Source organism: Ammospiza caudacuta, chromosome 2, assembly GCF_027887145.1.
Source record: "Ammospiza caudacuta isolate bAmmCau1 chromosome 2, bAmmCau1.pri, whole genome shotgun sequence".
NCBI lineage: Eukaryota > Metazoa > Chordata > Aves > Passeriformes > Passerellidae > Ammospiza > Ammospiza caudacuta.
The window spans coordinates 61,766,737-61,787,979 of NC_080594.1; the positions used below are offsets into that span (position 1 = coordinate 61,766,737).

Sequence of the window (21,243 nt, forward strand, 5' to 3'; positions counted from 1 at the left end):
TACATTCAGCTTCACAGCAGATCTTTTTATGTCCAGGCAAGCCCAGTGGGGCATTTGGGGTGCGTGGAGGGACGTCTTTTGAGACAGAGTTGAGTCTCTGGCTCCAGTAGAGCACTTAAAAAGTTTTAAATGGAGTCAGGGCTCTCTTTCCGAGTCTGGTTAGCAGGAACCAAACTTTATCCATTTCCTTGCCCAGCTGAAGTGGCTTCTGTCCCTGCTGTGGCCCTGCTACGTTCTTTCTGTGGATCCCGTTCTTTGTCTTGGGATGAGCAAATAGCTGATTTAGAGCTGCACATATCACTAGGCTACAGTTACAGATTTCCTGATTTTCAGAATACTGAGTAACTGCTTGCTCCTACTCCCTTTCTGAATTTGAAGGGATGTGGAGAAGGAGCATTTCTCATTGCTTCAAATGCGTATATGTAACAATTTTGCAGAGTGAAATGTTGCTGTCAAGTCCTTGCTGTAGGCTAGGACAGTTTGCTCTCTTTTGAGCGTTCTGTATAAATTATTAAACTTTAAAAACCGTACAACTCCATCAAAAGTAGCAGTCTATCTCATGTATTTTTCTACAGGATGACGAAAGAAATTTTTGTTACATGCTTGTCATTTGGCTGGTATTATATTTTGATTGAAGCACTTATTGACCCAAGGGGCTTTTAACTAAACAATGATTCTTGGTCATGTCAACATCATGATCCTAATGTTTGTAATGTCAGTGGAAGAAGGGAAGCAGTTTTTTGGGGAAACTGTTGGCTTCAATATAAGTGGCACTTACTGCAGTGAAGCTCTGCCTTCAACTCAAAGCTCCCTCCTAACTCAAATGTTAAAATATAATGATTGTTTTTCACAGGGAGGTTAAAAGCACGAGTTCAAGGGGTTTTTTGGATATATCTGAATACATTTATGAATGATTTTTTTAGATCGTGAAATAGGCAGGCTAAGTCTAGAAAACTGATTGGTATAATACAGTTGAGACTGTAGTTTACAGCAGGGTGTATAATGCATACAAAGGTACACCACACACTATTTCTACATAATGTATAGCATACTCTCTCTTGTAGACATGTACTCATATTTGTGTTACACAATACCTTCCACACAAAAATTAGCATGCTAATATGCAACAGTCTTGAAGAAGCTCCCATATAGTCACTAAGCACATTTATTTCTTCTTTTGGTCTTTCCTATCTGTTCCTTTTTTATTGCTGAGCAACCTGCCTGCCATCCCAACCATGCCAAGGCACTGAGGAATCACTGAGGACTAAGTGACATAGGAACTAATTTTTCATAGTAATTTACATACTGGTAGCCATATCTTCAAAAATATGTGGAAACTTAGACATAATGTGTTCTCAGTGGGATTTTCAGAAGTGCTTTGTTAACCTGCCGGCAGAGAAATCAATGCAAGTTATGTGCTGGGACATTCTGGAATGCCATGAGATACTTCTCTGCTTCTTTTCATGTTAAATGTCTTCAGCAGTCTGAGTGAAGTTTTAAGACCCATGGTGCTTGAATAACACAGATAAAATGTCTTTCTATGCTTTCTTTCAAAATGAGATGCATGCTGTGTAGCTGCAGCAAAGAGGTTGCCAGAAGTGTGAACTGGGAGCATTCCTGCTTGCTGCTCGTCTCTTTTTGGGCTCACAGATCAAGACAACTTTGGTGCTGGTCATCAGTGTGTGTTCTGGGCTGGTTTTTCAGTGAAAGCATTAGTTGAAAGCAACTGTGAAAAAGCAAGGGAAGAAGTGTTGAAATGTTAGCTCTCAGGACATCGTTTTGTTGTTTGCTTTTTTATTTTTAAGAGGGAAAGAAAAAGAGAAAACACATGAATAACGCTGGGATTTCTGCAAGGCAGAAGAGATTATAAAAAGAAGTGTTTTTAAAGAGCAAGTCTGTAGCTTTAAAATATGCAGCTGCATTGAAGTGTGTGCCAGAATATTTTAAAGTAACATCAAATATCTTTATTAATAAATTTGTGATAGGTTTATGAATTGGAAACATTTTGTGTACAAACAAAAAGAACTGTTCTGAGCACACTCAGTATTCAGCCTGGTGTTTATAGACTACAGTGTGTCTTGGCTGTAAATTATGGCAAGATCAGGAGGTGCCAGCCCTGACCTTTCTGTCCCTCATGCACATTGCTTGGTGATGATGCTGTGAGCATGCAGACAACTGGGACAAGGCAATTCATGGGCAGGAGCTTTGCCAACTATCCACGAGGATGGATGGGCGAGCTGTGATGTGTGGGTGTTATGAGCAATATTTTGTAGAAAAATAAAAATCTCTACCCTAGGCCAAACCTGCATATTTAATTCATCACCTTTCAGTGGTGTATAATTAAATGCATGTGTCTGTTTGCTGTGACTGGCTGCAAATCTTCAAATGAATGATTTTTTTTTTTAACATTCCCGGTTACTAGTTCTATTTCAGTGCTTTCTTCTCTATGGATGTAAATGACTAAATGATTTGTCCAATTTATATGAACAGAATAGTAGCTGTATGACCTAACTTACTACATTATTATTTTCCTGCTGTTGCCTGCTTTTCTATATGCTGGAAAAGTTATTTCATTATCTTAGGAACATTGTTCATAAGATTGGGAAAGTAAGGACTATTATGTGTCTCCATTTTTCCAATGGTAAAATCTTTAAAGCAATATTTAACTATTTTTAGAGAGATTTGTAAGGATGAGTAATAAAAATTGCTGGATATTTTGAGTTCCTTGGAAGAAAAAGGTGAAAGATGACTAATAAAGAAATTGTTGATCTCATGATTGACACAACTCATATTATTGCTAGACATTAATATGTACTGATTCTAGAGAAGAATATTAACACATTTTTTCTTACCGATTTGTTTTTGTTTTTGCAGCTCTTTGCCAACGTGTCCGGCTCTGTGAATGATGAGGGAACTTGTCAGTGCTCTGTGTACTTGCCAGATACCACCTTTCCAGTGCAGAAGGCTGAGCAACTGGAAATTATAGCCACAACGCTCTCAGAGAAGTTTGAGGCAGAGCTTTCTAAAGTAAGGTGTTCTTTTGTCTTAAAAATAACATTTGCATCTTTTCTTAAGAATGGCTGCCTACACAAAAAATACAGCAGTGAGCATTTTTCTGTGGTGTGTCTTTAAAAGAGTGGGAAAGAGAGCTCCGTAAGAAGAAGGAGAAAGGTGACTAAATCTCTAATCTTTGACATTGTAACATGTCATACATTTGAATATTCTCAGGTCTCTTTTCTAGGCCTTTTCAGCTAGAGGCATATGGTATGTTTTGGAAGAATGGTTATGTTTTCCTCTTTTGGCTCAGTTCTATTAGTTTGTGATTGCTACACGATGCTATAGGAAGCCAAGCCTCCTGCTCTTTCATGTGTTATTATTTGTATCAAGCCAGCCAGATTGTGAGAAGGCAGTGAAGGGAAAGAGGAGAAAGGTCATCACAGTCCAGAGTGAAGAAGTAGGTGAATAATTGCCCCTTCACTGCTTCTTCTCTCATAGGGAAAAATAAAAAAATTTAAAAAAATCATTCTTTTCAACATCTGATGCTGTGGCAGTGAGGCTGCTGAATTATGCATTTCTGTTGAAGACAAACACTGCTTTGGTTGCTTGCTGCATGAATTGAGATCCATTTTTTGAGGAACTCGGGCAAACCTACACATGCTGAAGTGCACTGGGTGAAGCTGCCTGTGAAGACAGGAGTCTGCTTTTGACTTTTTATGGTAGATGAATATTCAGGATTCAGATTGGGTGTCCAGCAGAAAGTGTTTTCTTTGGAAACCAAGCATCTTAAGAAACGAAGTGTCCTTGAATTAATCAGCAGAAAAGGCAAAGCATTAAATTATAAATTCTAATCATAAATATTCATAACCCTTCTCTGGCATAATCAAGAACAGATAAGAAGTTGTGCATAAAACCCACAACAACAGGCATAGGATTCTGTGGTAAGATCTTTCAGTTCAAATAGCTTGTTTTGAAAGAGCTGGAGCTAACAGTGAAACACATTCAGCTGCCAGCAGGCATATGAAGGGCAAACTGACATAAGTCCTGCTGCCTCCAAGCGCAGGAGTTACCTGATCCCTTGAAGCATGGAAGTGCAGCTCAGGGTTAATGAGCCATGAAAACCCCTGAGATTTCAGGCTCCCATACTGTTCTCACTGTGGTCAGTGCAAGCATTTGAAAGTAATTGTGCTGGGGAATAGGATGAGGGACATGATTCCTAGCTAAAGAATCATTGGCATGATTCTTTGAGGTGGTTGTGTACCACCTTTCCCAGTCTCTTGTGCTGTTGTAACCCATCTCTTACTGGTATTTTACTCAGAATGGTGCATGTTCCCTTTAGGCTAGTGCCAGGCAGATATGAGAGCACCTCAAGTGCTGCTTGACTTCTCTGTGTGAACAACCTCAGCTCTCCAATGAATTCAGACATCTTGCTCATATAAAAACACAAGTTACTGCTATAGATACCTAAAATAAGGTGTCCAGATTTGTACCTGGAACTCATCTCTAAATTCAGGGCAAGCACTCAGCCCCACCCTAGACTTTAATGTCTAGGTTGCCAGCTGGTGTCAGCTGCTGTGGCTGTTGTCACCCTTCCATGCCCAGCAGTGTACCGCAGTGTAGACACTGACCTTGACTTGCAATTCTTGCTGCAGACAGTGAAAATTCCTGACCTAGCTCAGGCTTCACTGAATTTCATCCTGTCGAGACCAATCAGCCAAGCAGTGTTACAATGCATCTAGTTGAAGTGTGACATATACTTTGGTGTAATATGGGCACAGAGACACTTTAGGTCAGAAAGTGAATTTTGGTGTAAATTGATGTGTGTAAGATTTCTCAGTTATAATGTTCTATTCTTTTATAGAAAGAAGAGAGTTTTTGAGCATTGCCTTATTGATATCTGAACTTAAGTATTCTGAGATCCCGTCATGCATAAATCTCCATGCTCAAAAATTCTTTACCTTTCAAATGGTATAAAAATGCTTCTTATGCAATCCTGTATCTTAATTCAGTCATGATTATACTCATAGAGACCAGGAAATAATGAAATGGAGGAAACCCAAACTTTCAATATTGATCATTATTAGAAATGATCCTGAGCAAATTCCTAAGGAATTGCATTCAGACATAACCCAGCTCACCATAGAAGTGGGACTTTCTACTGAATCCTTCCTTTTTTGGCTCTGAGAATCCATGCTTTTGTTGCTCTGCTAAAACGCCCTCTGAAACTCATGGGAACTTTTCCTGGATTGGAGCTGCAGGATTGGACCCTTTTAAGGATGCTTTCCATGTGATAAAAGTCCCAGATAAACAACCTGATTGAATCATTAACCTTTTGCCTGATTGTTGGCTAATTCAAAAAGCAAGGGGGTCCTTTTATAGAATCAGCAGGCAAGGAAGCTTGCAGATAAAGAGATGCTCTCATGTGCCAAGTGAGTACAAACTGTAGGCTGAAAATACCAGGCTAATTTTTCCTCTGTCACATCAACCTTTGCCAGCATAATTATGATTACAGAAGAAAATTAACCTTTTAAAGCAAAGTGGGAATTGGCTGTTCCTCTCAATAGGAAGGGGGAGAGGACAATTCTGTAACAGGGGTGGGTCAGTACACGATCACAAGGAGAGAATGTGCCTCAGAACATGGCTCACAATGGCCACAACATTCTGACTTAACAGAAACAGGGGCAAAACCCCCTGCTTTTCAAAACAGGACCTGCAATGGAATTCTTCTCCATCTCAGAAGGCAGACTGCCAGCCTTGCTCCTTATGGATCTGTAGAGGTCAAACCTGCTCTAAGCCAGTGTCCTGGGCTGAATGATTTTAGAAAGTTGCTGGGTTTGTAATTTCTTTCTTATTTCCCCTCATTCCTCTCACATTTTTTCTTTTACATCTTCATCTTCCACCTTTGTTCCCCCTTCTGTACTCTCCAAATGTGTGCTGGGGAAGTGTCTGCTTGCATGCTGCAAAACCTGTTTTGATAAATACCAGTTGCAGGTAAATGACACACTAAATGAGCATTGCAGATTTTTCCTGCCCTTTTCATTAAACGAAGGTGACAATGCTTGGAATGAGGAAAAACTGAAACTGAGGATTTTCCCCCTTACATGTTCCTCACATGGTTCAATTTTCTTCCCATAAGGGGCTAATCCAGGCCCTATGCACTCATCGTACCCTACTTGAGGCTTTTATGACAAATGCAGCAGCAATCACTACTAGTTATTGATCTGTATCCCTAAAAATAGGATATGCACAGAAATTCTGTGCCAGCCTGTCAAGAGACTACAGGCAGTCTCTAGCAGGTAGGTGCAGTAGAAGAGCAGGGATTACAAGCTGCTTAAATCTATCTGCCTGCCAATCAACAGAGCAATATTGTGTTCTTTTTTCAACTGATATTTCTAACCCGCAGAAACTCCTAAACCAGATCTGAGCAGGCAGGAATCTCCACACAGAGCATTGCAGTGTTTAACATATGTACTGGATTTATCTGCAAAAGCAGTGTAGACCTGTTAGTGCAGCACTGCTGAGAAAATTTTATTTGTCCTATAATTTGCCAGGGGAGCTATTAGCTTAAGCTCTCTGTGACGCTGGTGTGGCTGTGCAGAGCACTGCAGAGCGATGGTGCTGGTTCAGGCTCAGCTATACTCTGCTGGATGCTGTTGACGTGTCCTTAAATGACCTAGATGGTTGACTGAGTGAAAATCCTCTAATATGGGAGGAGAACTTGAGGTCTGCATTCTGCAGTCAGGGCTGAAATAACTATGTATGCCTTGTTCCAGCCCTCAGCATTTTGTCCAGGCTCTGAAAACTCTGGAGAAAATTTCAAATTCACAGGTTGCTCACTAATGAGTAGCCATCATTAATTCTAGCAGCCTGTTTCAGTGGTTTGTAGATTTGGTCTGTATTGCATTATTATTACCAGTATTACTGTGAGAAAGTTCATTAATTATTTCCAGTATTATTGTGAGAAAGGTTATTAATACCTGGACAGATTTCCAGATACCTCTGTGATAGACATAGCTTCACACAGCAATGCAATTTTGCTCAAAAATGGACTTGCTTCATACTTCTCAGGCTGGAATAATATCCTAACATTTGTTGTTGTTTTTGTTGTTGAACAAACCCTAGACCCACAGTTTAAACATTCACCTTTGAATAATTTTTCCAAATGATTTTTTACAGGTTGTCTTTCAACACCAAACTCATTTTTGTGATCCTTTCAACACCAAATTCATTTTTGTGATCATTGAAAGTGTGAGGTCCAAGAACTACTGACTTTTCCAAAAGGATTGGTTCTTCTTGCTATTCCCTACCAGATGATGGTGGCAGCTATGGCAAGGGATCCCAGCTATCACTGTTGCTAGCCAGTAACAAGGAACTAGGTCTAGCTCTTTCAAGCTGTTATTTTTTGATTCTTAATTGTGTAACTTGAATTATATAACTTTTGATTCCTAAATCAATGATTTGAAGTTATCCTGGCTTGATCTGGGAGATGTAGAGCATCCAGTGCTGTGAGCCAGGGTGCTTCTGCTACAGCTTGTGGAAACTCGACAGTTTTGAGCAGCTTGAAGCCTGGCTGCATGCATTTAGAACAGAAGGTCTGTTTCAAACTCAGATTTAAATACATGGAACTGAGCATCCTGGTTTTGGTGTATACTATGTATGTCCATGCAGGGTTTTTGTAGTGGCTTAAGATTTATGGTGTAGTTGTGCCATTATTGATAATTATACTTCTGAACAGAGGATTTACTCTTATGCTTCTCCTCCTTAACCCCCATCACTATATAACTTATACATTTCCATGCCATGAGCTCCCATACCTCCTCTTTGGTACCCAAGGGATTCAAGCAGGATTGAAAGGAATTATTTGAGAAATGTGGGTTTTTTCCTGGGTCCATGTCTCAAGGGCTACTGACAGAGCAGAAAAACAGGGAGTCTGTTGTCTTCACACCATGGCAGGATTTCAGACAATGGGAAAGAAGTGTTGACTTTATTTTAATGTTAAGATAACGCAAGAATGCATGCAAAGATGTAGGGTAAGTCTTTCAGCTGAAGAAATAATAGTAATGGAAATTACAGTGCTGTAGATAGAGGCACAAATACCATCTGAGGGTATAAATATGAAGTTACTAGTGCAACAAGCTATTTACATTTATTCCTACTTATCTTTGTGATATAATGATATATGAAGCATATGGGAGAGAAATTATGTGCCTTTACCAAAGCATTAAATTTCAAGGAGCTAACATTTCTAAGGGAAGTCCCAAATCCATATAATATTCTTAACATTCTGCTTCACAATACTTGTGCTGTGACCTTTATCTCAGCAGATATATGTGTGAAAATATATTTATCTGGACAACTATTTAATGCTTCAAAGACTGAAAAGGCTGCTATATAAATTACTCCAGCTAACGCCTGCCATAAATTTAACACTTTCATTTAAACCAGATTTGATTTTTAACACTGTGTTTAAATGTTTCCTCCTTGCCCAAAGAAAAGCATCAAATCAGTTCTGCCAATGTTTGACACAATTCAAATGTACACAGGGTAAAGTCCTATTTGGATTCAGAGTTAATAGGAAATGAAGTTGAAAAACTTGGGGATGCTTTATTGCATTTTGCAGCCTTCTCTGGTTGCTTTTGAGAGATAATACACTGTGGATTTCCTAATAAAATTTTCACCAATGTAAGTTCTTGGCATACTGAGGATAAAATTAGCTCACAGAGACAATATTGGCAATGAATTAAAAAAATGGAAGACTGTGAGTAAAATTCTGCCTTCAGTTATCCCCAGGCATTTCTGAGGGGATTTTTTGAGTCTGCTGACAATAAATGTGGGTTAAATTTTATATTTTTTAATGGATGTGATGAGAATTACATTTATGCAGTTTATGTGAATAATATATATGACAAGTATGTGGAAGATATGCATAGGGTACTCAGAAATATATCTATTTTATATATCTATTTCTCAGAAATACAATAAGGGTGTCAGCCAGCCTTGTCTTGTTTGCTAACCTGAATATGTATCTCTTTTTTTTTCTTTCTTTCAGGTTAGGGAGTACTCAAAAAGAATTGAACTGTATCAGCAGCAAATCCTCAATTTAACCATCAGAGTGCAGCAAGTGGAGACGGGCAGTGTATCTTACACGGAGCTGGACTTCCAGTTACTGAAAGTGGAAATCAATGACCTGGAGAGGCTGGTCACTCAGCTGAAGCCCAGCCTTGTTGGAAGCAATGCCATCGTTGAGCAAATATATTTGGAGGTATTGCCAAGGTTTTGATTAGCCACAGAGGGTTGAAGTACACAGATAGTCCATTCTCTCTTTAGTGTTTAGTTGAGTCTCCACTCAGAAATGCAGTCTGTCTCTACTGCAGCTAGTGGAATTATTTTAGCATTTCATCAGCATAAATTAAAAGAAAACTTGACCTTAAATATATTAACATCTTATTCCTTGGTATAGAGCACAGAAAAGTAAAGCAATCCCAAAGCAAATGGAGTCCATTCTGGTTTTGCCAAATATCTGCCTGAAAATTAAAAGTTTTGCATAGTGTTAAACGCACAAGCTGATTAAATTATTATAATAAATATTAATTTTCAGACCCCCATGCTTGAAACCCTCTGCACTTTAATTTAGATAATTAAAAAATTAGCTTCTGGTTGCTAAGGCAGTGGCTCAATCAATAAGAAATCAAGAAGTGGGAAAGACTATCACCTTCCTAGCAGACTATAAATCACATTTTCAAAACTGTAGTTAATCACTCACCTAGAGAGAATGATTACTTAAGATGGAAAGTGAAATCTCATTTGCTCCAATGTCCTCTATATCATCAAGCAGGTGATTAAGAAAACTATTTATCCTTGCAAATAAAATTTGCAGATACCTTTGTAAGGCTGGAATAAGTACTTTTTATGTTTAACAGCTATGCGCCCCAAGACTCACTGCATAGTTTTACACTATGACTAAAATAACACTATTTTTGCACACTGTTACACAACTTAGTCTTAAAGCTTATCCTTGTGGCTATGTGCTCTGCTGGAAATGTCAAGCTGAGGCTACGAGCATGAGGCCTATTTCTTAGAACCATTTTCTGTAGCGTCTTCTGTGGTCAGCGCTGCCTGCAAATATCTGTAAAATAACACTGGCATTAAACTTGCTGTCTTTTTTCCCCTCTAGATCACCAATCTGACTATACTGGTAAATGAACTAGAGTCACTGGACAAAAACAATGTCCTTGCAATTCGTCGACAAATTGTGTCCCTGCAGAATCGGTTGAAAGAGTGTGAAGAGAACGCAACCAGAGCTACACCACCTCCTTATTTCCCACCAGGTAAGCATTTCTGTTGGGGAACACATAAGAGGTAATATAATACATGGTTAGAACTGTAAATGCAGAGACTTCCCTTTGTTAATATTAAATACAATTGTAAGGATACTCCTTAGCTCTTGAAAAATTGAGCTGACAGCTCCTAATGTTTCATGAATGGTACAAAAGGAAAATGAAGGCAGGACTCAAATTCTTACAAACACAGTAGCTGTTTCCAGCTAGAAGGAGTTTCAGTCTTCTTACCTATAGTTTGAAAAGCGAATCTCTATTCTATCCCTCTTGCCTTTTTTTTTATTTTCAGAACAATTACCTGTGGCGAATGTCATCTTTTTACTAATTAGCTTTGATTTCAGTAGTTCCTATGAAAGTGACCTGTGTTCATGGCAATATTGCTCTAATGCTGCTTGGAAAATGTATGAGCAACTGTTGATGTATTAAAGCTGTAGATGTGTAAGCTCCAGAGGAGAGCTTTGCATGAGATTACTTTTGCTTGACAATCAAAAGATCCTTCTAAAACAGGTGGTCAAGGGACCTGGGGGAAAACTCTGATCTCAGGAAGATAAGGAGGATCTGTATTACTGAGTTCAATGGAACTAAGAATTTACAGTTTTCTTAACTAGGAAAGGTTTTATTCTGGGGCCTGGATCAATGGCTTTCAGAGAGCAGTTCATATAATGGTGTTGAGTTACAGGGTGTGTGGTAATTAGTTTATAACTGAAAGAACTTTTGTCTGGGCATTGTGTTCAGTTTGAAAAATCACACTGTGAGTGAACCATAGTCTGAGAGATTTTGAGAGTCAGATATGACACACTGGAGCAAAACATTTAGGGAGCACTAGATTGGATATGCCAGGTCAAGAATCCCAATTGCTAACAGACAGGAGGATTTGTAAAACCGGGTTGGTCCCTTGAGTGTTTTATACACAGGGGCATCCTTTAGCCAGAGTACTGTAAGAGCAAAAGTGCTGTGTTGTGTACAATACCCAGGGGAAGATTATTGCTTTTCCCCATAAGCTGGTTAACAATCAGCAAAGGAGGAGCCTATAGCAAAGGAGGAGCTGTGTCCTGCTTTCAAGGAGCACAGATTTGCCCTACCAGCATTTAGCTCTCATCACCTTGAGGTCAGCTAATTCAAACATCTCATTTGAAAGGTGAGAGGAAGAAAGACAAGCTTCCCTTGGGGTGAGCAGTCCCTCCTTAGGGCTTCATGGCGATGCAAGCAGTTGCTGTGTTTCTCTGACAGAATGCATGAGTAACACCTTGTCTGAGAATCAGACAGGAGAGGAATCCATAACAAAAACCTGCAGTAAAAAAAAACAAACTCAAGGCCTTTCTCTGCTCCTTAAGGAAGGGCTTGAAATATTTCAATGAAAAAACTGCACAATGTTTTAGAAGTACTTGAAGGGCATCTCACTGATTTATTGAGGGTGATGGTGTGTGGAAAGAAACAATCTCTTTCTCTTCAAGCCTACAGCAAGCTTTTGTTTTGGTGAGAAAGTCCTGAGCTCCAGAACAAGAATACTTTTTCCTTCCTTGAGTGATGGAGGAGAGGGCTGATTTTATCACCTGGGTGGTCGTTGTGTCTGTGGGGCATAGCAGCTTTCACTGTGTAGGAAAGGGGAAACTGCTTGGAGAGCAGCTCCATGCAGGGAAAGGCAAGTCATGGTCTAGAGCAGGATGGTAGCTCTGGGGTGCGTAAATGGAACTGCATGGAATTGTGACTGAAATAGACTTATTCAGCATTATTTCTCAGGGCACAGCAGGGAGATGAGTAGATTTTATCTGGTCCCAACATGGTATTGCTTCAGCATTGCCTCATTCTGGACTGGTCAGACAGCTCAGGCACCTTTGCATAAGGCAACACTGCTCTGTAGCAGAAAAGATTGAAGGAGGTAAAAACCCTACTTGGTGTAACAACTTCCAGAGAGTTACCAGCACTGACATCAGCTGAGGACAACCTTTGGTGTCATCTGAGAGTTTTTCTGTCCAGAGGTAGGAACCTGGGAGGGGTTGGAGGATGTGTGTGGGTGTGTTAGCACATGGCCTCCTTTAGGGTGAGTGTGGTCTCTGAGGATGGCAGAAAGAACTGGCAGAGAAACTGTTGTATGCTGGCAAGTTTTCTTCATGCTGGGAGATGAACCTAGGTGTTGTGCTCAGATCCCTGCTAATTCACAGAGGACTAGCATATTGTGACTTTGTGTGACTCATGGGGTGCAGTTATCATCTGTGCAGAGGACTTTGTAGAGCAGCTACATGTCCTGCAGACTGTACCTGAAAACACTTAAAAGCAGTAAGATATTTTTTCTTGGGAAGATGGAGTAAGTATGTGAGAAAGCTGCATCTCCTGGTCATTTTGGAGGTGCTACATAGACTCTCACAGCTAAGCCTCTGGAGCTTTCTAGCACCCATTTGTGTGTTTGAATACAATTTCAGTATGTTTTCTCTGCAAGCTTGAATGTCTTGAATTCCTGCCAAACCTCTTGGCCTTGCTCTGATTTTAGTTCATGTTATATTTATTATGTTTGTATTAAACTCACTCTTTGTCCTGTTTTCAGATTGCTTTTTCTTCCCCCCTTCATCCTCTCTCCTGCATATTTTGGGTAGGCAGCATGAACTAGAGAGAGCTTGGCTAATCCCTAAGCTGTCTAAGATCATGAGTCTAAATGCAAGTTTAATTAAAGCTTCTTGATTCACACTGCTGTAGTATGCAGCCCCTCTGACTCTGTCCCCCAAGGCTTTTGCTGCTGTATTTCTTTGAGTGAGCAGGCCTGTTCTCAAATAACATAGCAGAAAGAAATCACTGGTTTCCATTTGCCTTACCCTGACTGAAGAGGTGTGTGTCTGAGTGTCTGATATCTAGGTAGTCATCTCCATAAGTGTCACTGGCTTTTCTGTCCGCAGTGGTTCATGGCATCGCTCTCCTCACCACTCCAGTGGGAAGAAATATTTATCCATTAGTTTCCCTTTGGGCTGATCTCATGTGGCAGCATTGGGTAGGTATAGACAGAAAAGACCCCAGGATGGTCTTTTGAGGACTCTTCAGCAGATGCTGTGTTGCACCTCGCTGAAATGATCTGAGAGAGGAAGCAGGGAGAAGTGAGTCAGGTGAAATTCAAAGGCAAAATGGAAAGAAAAGAAAATAATTGTTTTTTTTATTCCTGTATTTTATACACTCAGAAATTAGGGTTTCAAGCTACTGGTGAGTAGGTCTCAGCAAGAGGAGTACCTGGAGTAGCCTAATGCTGAAACTTTGGCAATCTTTTTGGAGTCTTACAGTGGTTTCACTCTTAGCTTATGTTTTACCTCTTATGGACCTAAGCTGTCTGTGTTTTTTTGAATATTTGGGTTGTGTTTTGAAGTGAATGCATCCATACACAAAGAGAGAGATATGCCTAGGGGCACCTGAAAAGAGCTGTCCGGTTGTCCTCCCCAGAACTCCCTGAACTACCCCTGGAGACACATGCATTTATCCATTGGCATTGGAGGGAGTTGATGCCCTCCCTCAACCCCATCCCCTATTAGATGTTGCCCACACAGGTCTTTTGTGCAGCTGCAAGCCTGCCTCTGTCCCCCATGACACTGGAGGAAGACTGGAGCGTCTTTGTGTGTCTTTCTGTGTCAGTGAGACAGTAGGAGCCAGGATGAGCCTTTCCTTTAGAGCTCAGTCTTTGGTATCTCAAGCCCTAGTAAAGGTAGGAAACAGCTCCCACATCTGGATGCAGTGGTTGATCTGATGGGGGGAGGGTGCACATCTGGTGCTTGGGAGCCTGTGTGAGAATGTAGCACCAGCCTGCTTCTGGTGTCTGTGCCCCTCATGGGAGTTCCTTCCAATGTGGGTCCCACCTTGTCCTGTGACCTTTGTCTGCACAGGCCAAGGGTGGTCCCTTCTCTGCTGCAATCAGACGCAGCTGCCTGGTGGGAGGAGGCTGCTGGAGTGTTTTCTTGCATTGTTGGACTAAGAAGCTGATGTGCTCTGCCAGTGCTTCCCAGTGAAGTGGGCAAAGCGAGACCCAGCAGCGTGTGCCTCAGGCTCAGTCTGCAGCCTGTTGGCCAAGCAAGTCAGGCTCCCTGCAGTCCTGACAACTCTGTGTCAGCTCTTTTCTGATGAATCAGAAGGATTGGTATATAATTGAGCTGAGATACTGGTTCTTTTTGTGGGGACAGCATGTGTGTATGTACCTGTGCTAGTCCTTCTTTTCTCTGTTTGCTACATAAGCACGAGACAAAGGAAGGCAGAAATACCAGGACGTCATTTATCTGTGGTCCAAAACAATGGAGAAAGGAGTTAAAAACTTGGAAGTTTGAATAATGCATATGGATTTATTTCAAGTACCTTCTAATATTTACAAAATTACATGACACTTTGTTTCCTTTGTGCATTTTTTTCCCACAAGATCTAGACAGGGAGGCAAGTTTAGATTAAATAAACAACAATGAATCCTTCTGAACCTGTGTGAAAGACAGATCACCCCCAACTACCACAGAGGATTTTTGTTAAAAAAAATAATAATTATGGGAGAATTTTCAAGGAAATAAAAATCAAGCACACACTCTATAGAAACCTCAGACAATTTTTGATGTCATTAAAACGGAACACACTTCTAACTTTATTTTAATAATTCATTGTTTCATAAATAAAAACCAAACAAGTGTTCAGCAGAGAGATCTCTTTAGGAAGAAGAAATAATAATTTATTATTTCTTTTGTAAAAAAAGGTCTCTCTGCTGAACACACGTTTGTTTTTTATTTATGAAACAATGTATAAATTATTGAAATAAATCTGGAATTGTGTTCTGCTTAATGACATGAAAAATTATTCGAGGTCGCATATAGATGAGCTTAGCAGTGCTTCACTACCTGCAAGCTTTGGTGCTTCATTTTTTTAAACAAATGAAAAGTTTTAGAACATTTAATAACCATTTAATTCTGAGATAAGTTTATTGTGATTTAAGCACAGTAATATATTCAATATGTTGCCAGCTTTAAAGAAGTCCTCATGCCAGAGGTAACAATACATATTAGAGATATGAGAAAAAACCAGTTCAAATTGATTTATGAAGTTGGCAGGCTGCAAGCCATTTTGCACTGGCTGCCTTAGCTTTCTTCCCTTGCATGAGCTGAGGTGCAAGCACCTCCAAATGCTGGTAGCTGTGCCAAGTGCTGAGGCCATGCTACTAGACGTGCTACGTGCCATTTCCAGAGATCCAGCCTGGCCAGCCATCCAGCAGTGCCTGCCTTGTGTGCTATATTTGGAAATGAGGTTTCTGCTCCAGGGCCTCGTCCTTTGTAAAGCACTTAAGTGCATGCTTAAATGCTCATCTGCTCCAAGCCAGGAATGCTGATTCGAATGGATTCTTGGTGGCATGAAGGAAAGCAGCATTCAACCAGGGTCATGCCATGTTTCAGCTGCAAGAAACCCAGGACACAAGTATCTGGGGGAGGAGATGGGAGTGTTTACAATTTGTGCCACCTTCTCTGCCATCAGAGATGAGATGGAGACTCAGTGATGAGGAGCTACTCCCATGGGCAGTACTGCCCCCAAGGAAGTTGCCAACATGGCCTGGGGACATAGGGACTTATCTCATTACAGTGATTTATATTTAATATAAAACTGCTCCCTGCCTTCCTCACATATGTTGAGAAGGCTGCAGGTGAATCACATGTCCCTCAGGTCACAGTCACTAGCATAAGACAGTGCAAAACTGTGAGGAGTGAAGGTGGTATGAAGCAGAAGCAGAGAAATAATACATTTTGAGCAAGGGGGAGGCACGCAGAGCTTCACTGCCCAAACCACCTTTACACATTGGCACAAATGTCAGTGCTTGGACACTACTAACATTCAGGACTCAGGTTTTCTAGTCCCACAGGCAGAGCACCTTTCTCCTCCGCAAAGCAGATTAGAAAAAATTTCTCTGCTTTTGTAACTGTGCATTTCTTTCACTAATTATCTTGTTTCCCAGTCTTATTCCAAGTAGAATACTTCAGATTGGTCTGCCTCTAATTTTTCTTCTTTCTGTGAGGTAGACTGCAAAGCCTTTGAGAACAAAATGTTTCCTAGACTTTTCCTGTCAGTGGTTTCAGGAGTTTCCAATTCATCTCCATAACTATTGTCTGGCCATGCTTAAGGATGGTCAGCTTTGAGGGCAAAAGGAAAAAATCTTTCTCTGTTATTACTCTTTATTCTTTGTGCTAAGACAGAGGTTATTTGTATGCCAGACATCCCTTCATATGACTGAGTTTATGACCTATTCTTGTCATAGAAGCTTCAAGAAATCATGACGTAGTTCCCACTCCAAGTATTAAAACCTCAAAAGTTAGTCTTGACTTTCATCACCACCATAGCTCTCAGAGCACAGAGTTCCTGTTTTGAGGGACGTATTATTAACACCAAAATTTCTGGCCATTAATTTATTCACTAACTTACGTGTGAGACTTGGGTCTATTCATATAGTACTCCATCTTTAATAAGGAAGGCTGTCTAGTGGCTTGAACATCCTGTTGAACTGGGTCATATTGGAGTACCACTAAGCTTGTGAGCTGGTGCCAGCCACTTGATATCTGTCTCCAGTAACTCAGGTGAAGATAACCTTACAGAGATAAATCTGGGACACTTTTGTGGCAGTAATACAAAAAGCTAATGTTAACACTTGGAAAAGTGCATGCTGGTTTTTGCCAGTGGCAGCTTCACACTCATCAGAAGCCCAGGGACATTTCTGAGTGGAGTTTTTTCCCTACAAGTGACTTATAATATTGAGAATTTATCAGGAAACAGGAATGTCACTAATTCAGCATGAGTAAAAGGAAACTGGTTTTTTTTGTATTTAAATTATTTTTTCCATGATGCTGAAAATGGTTTTGCAGTTGATATGTGTCTGGTTCAGCTTGAAGTCATATTTTCTTTAGAGTTGCCCCACATGAAAAGTCATAGTAACATCAGTGTGCATTTCCTGGGCTGTGGTTGTTAATGTCTGCAGATTTCTTTGAGGGCCTGAGGTGGAAGGCACCATGTGGCTGTGACACACAGTTGTAAAGCTGTGATTCTGACAGCAGAATGCTAATCTGAAATGTGACTCTGGAATTACTGCTGCTTCTGCTGCTTGCTTCCCCTTCACAGTGAAATACACAGAAATCAGATGCTCCTCATTCTTTTTTTCCCCTCAACTCCCATGCTTTCAGTTCCACTGAGGTAGAAAATAACCTAAAATGCTTCTGAAATTGTATTTTCCAGGGGATTTCCTAATGCATCAGGTTGGCCTGCCTCAAATGGGTAGAAACAGAAATCTGTCCCTTGTATGGAACAGCACAGCGAGCACCTACTTTCTGTGAATTAATCCCTCACCTCCCTTTTAAAATAAGTGTCATAATATGGACTCAATTTTTTTTTCCTGAGTTTTTGAGTCAACTTGGAACACTGGGTGCCATCCTGTTGCTGACCTTAGCCCAAAAGGAGCCTTTTACACGCAAAGCTGTGCATTTATGGGTGTGCTTGATCACAAAGCTATTCCCTTCTAAGCACAGTCTAGAGGCTACGGTCTGCAAAACCTCTTCCCAAGTAACGACATTTGGAAAACCTGTTTGTTTTTGTTTTTTTCTCTTTACTTACAGGTACCTGTGTTCACCGTGGACCGATGAATGTTAGCCAGCCTTATGTTGCCAAGCTGAACTGGAGAGGATTTTCCTACAAATATGGTTCCTGGGGTAGAGATTATGATCCCTCTAACCCAGAGAATGATGTCTATTGGGTTGCACCATTGAACACCGATGGTAGATACTTAGAATACTTTAGAATTTATAATTCCTTTGATGATTTGCTGCTGTTTAAATACACGTATGAAAGGAGAATAACGTATGGGGAAGGAAGTGGTGCTGCCCTTTATAAAAATTATTTGTACTATCATCGTTATGGTTCCACATATATGGTGAAGCACAATATAAACACAAACACTGAGGTTTTGAGGAAGGAGCTTCCAAATGCTGCTATTGGTAACCGTTTCTCTTATGCAGGCGTAGCATGGCAGGACATAGATTTTGCCGTGGATGAAAGTGGGTTATGGGTAATATATTCAACTGAAAATAACGTGGGCAACATTGTGATTAGCAAGCTCAATGAGACCACACTTGATGTGCTAAATACTTGGCAGACGAGACAGTACAAGCCATCTGTTTCCAATGCTTTCATAGTATGTGGTGTTCTTTACGCCACAAGGCCGTTGAACACTAAGAAAGAGGAGATCTTCTACATGTATGACACAAGTACTGGCCGAGAAAACAGAGTGAGTATCATCATGGATAAAAAGTTAGATACAATCCAGAGTATTGATTACAGCCCCACAGATCAGAAACTGTATGTTTACAGTGATAGTTACCTTGTAAGATACGATGTGACTTTTCAGCCTTAGTACCTCAGGGACATTTGCATATGACAAAACTGGCAGCAGCCAGTGTGAGCGATCCAATGGACCTTTAGACAATGCTACTGTCAGTTCAAAGTTCATCTAGTCTGGTGACCTTTATGTGGGGGTGTCTTACAGGTACTTATACTCTTTAAAGGAATTTCCCACTATGACCACTAATATTGCTGCCAGCAGTTGGCATTATGGAGTTTTTTAGGTTTTTCTTGGTGTTTATTGGTGCTCAGTGCTTTTCAATTGTCCATTTTCTGGGGGTTAGATTCAGTGCTTTTTGTTTGCAGAAATAGCTGGGTGCAGACTATCTGGTGACCAAGTAGCTAATTACCCACTGATTTGCATTTGTCAGAGTAAGACAAGCAAGGCACTCGGAAACAGAATGAATTTCCACTGATCTTCATCAGAGTGAAATGAGGCCTCAGAGAAATTAATTCAAGGATTAAAATAGATTAGGAAGTAGACTTGGTTGGAAGACAGCAATCCATTTGTTAGTTGGAAGCAGTGGTATCTGGCTCAAGGCTTTAGGAGGGAGGGTAAAAATGCCCTTTGCTGTGTAGGGGCTACCGCAGGAAGGGAAGGCATTGTGGAAGGGACAGGGCTCCCTGCCCTCGATAGCCCTGATGCAGTGGGACCCCCAACTCTGGCTGCCTCCAAGCAGTTCACACTCCCAAGCTGCCGCACTACCAGGCTGCCTTATTGGAGTGCTTGTGGAGGCAAAACTGGCAGTATGGTTTTCATCAATGTTCTCTTCTGTCTCACTCTGCTTCCCTTATTAATTTTGTGTGTCTAAACCTGGCCCTACAAATGGTCTTACTATAATCTAGCCATATACTCTATTTCCCAGCCAGCGCAGTGCAAAGAACGCTGTTTTCCTTTCCTTTATGTTCTTCTAAGTTTATGCAAATCCTCCCATTGACTTTATTGGCCATGAGTGGCGCTTGGTGTGTATAACGCACTGCCATAGAATAACAGACACGTTATTTGATGTGCCTCTTTTCAACATTTTTGCCATTCTGTAATTAGATTCCTGAGAGCCTCATTAATCTAAGCTCCTATTTGTTCCCTGGGTAATTCTGTCTCACAGCAAGGTAAGAGGTCTTGTGGAAAACATAAGTCTTTTCAAACTAGTTGAATATATGATAGAGTTTTCATTTTCTTAAATGGGTATTGTGTGGTAGTTTCTGAATATGTGCACTGTAACAATGTCTTATTTTCATCACATCAGAAAGCAAGCTAAAACACTGAAATTCAGAGCTTAGAAATGACAAAGAAAGCAGTTCATGTGATTAATTTTCTCCTGTTACATATGCAACTATGTCTGTGTCCTCTGATAATCAAAATCAACATGTATGCAAATGATTGCTTTTGTTTTAATAAAAAACTGTTTCAAAGAATCTCAGCTGTTCTATAGAGCTGTTAAAGTTATGTGTGACAAATAGGTAATTTCTGTGGTGAAACAGGAAACCTGGGCATCAAATATTTGAAACAGGATCACTGCACTCACTTGGGCTCTGTGTGCTTAAGTAGGAGCAATGAAAGGTGTGAATCTGTATGTCAACAAGTGTGGAAGAGGAGCTTTATTTCCCTGCATGGAAATATGTTAGCTGGTTAGGGCAACACTTCTTCGCCAAGCTGAGATGTTACTCAAGATATTGGAGGCAGATGAACTGATAACATGTTTTGAATCCAGGTGCTGCCACTTATCAGGTATCAGCATCTGTTTCTTGGAAACCTGTGAAATGAATTTGAAAGCCATGGAGGCATTGGTGCAGTAATCAGATCAGGAAGTACAGGCAGGGCTGCTGTGTGAATAATCTGCAACAGACCAAATAAGGATTTAGCTGAGAAAGAAAGAAGAAAATACTGGAAAAAAAAAATAAAAATCCACTCTTCATCTGTGTGTGTGTCATGGAATGTGACTAACTCTTCACTTATTATCAAGAAATGTCATCAGCATGGGCCTTGAGGCTCCTCAGCTCACCATCTTTTAAGGAGGGAGTTGATATTAAAATGCAAGTAATAGATTCCCATGAATTGGTTGTGGTTCTCAAGTCCTTCCTTCAATGTCTTTATTGTTTCAATGGCTTTCAGCTTTGGGTATTAGGAAGAAATTCTTTATGTGAGAGTGAGGTGAGATGCTGGAACAGGTTGCCCAGAGAGGCTGTGGATGCCCCATCTCTGGAAGTGTTCAAAACCAGGCTGTGGTCAAATGGAAGGTGTCCTTGCCTGTGGCAGAGGGGTTGGAACTAGAAGATCTTTAAGGTCTCTTCCAACCCAAACTATTTTATGATTCTATCATTCTATGACTCCTGGGGACAGCTTTGTCCCCTTTGGAAACCACATTTGGCCTGGACTGGAGGCTTCCATGGTGATCTGGAGGTGGGGATGCTCTGGCTGCCCACCGTGTTCAGCTGTAGTGTGGCCCTGACATGTGTGGCTTGGCACCAGGCTCCAACTGTGACCACTGAGAGGGGAAGATTGTGACAGCAGCCATCTCTTCAGAATGCCTCTCAA

At 40.7% G+C, this 21,243-nt stretch overlaps 1 protein-coding gene across 1 annotated transcript in view; it reads left to right on the forward strand.

Moving 5' to 3' along the window:
- The window catches only part of OLFM4 (olfactomedin 4), a 46,459-nt gene extending 27,091 nt beyond the window's left edge, over positions 1-19,368 (forward strand). Inside the window, exons 4-7 of the mRNA XM_058800206.1 lie at positions 2,875-3,027; positions 9,047-9,259; positions 10,172-10,325; positions 17,927-19,368. Of these exons, the coding sequence (XP_058656189.1) occupies positions 2,875-3,027; positions 9,047-9,259; positions 10,172-10,325; positions 17,927-18,720 (1,314 nt within the window). The 3' untranslated portion in view covers positions 18,721-19,368. The remainder of the gene's footprint in view (positions 1-2,874; positions 3,028-9,046; positions 9,260-10,171; positions 10,326-17,926) is intronic.
- Positions 19,369-21,243: the final 1,875 nt, after the last annotated feature.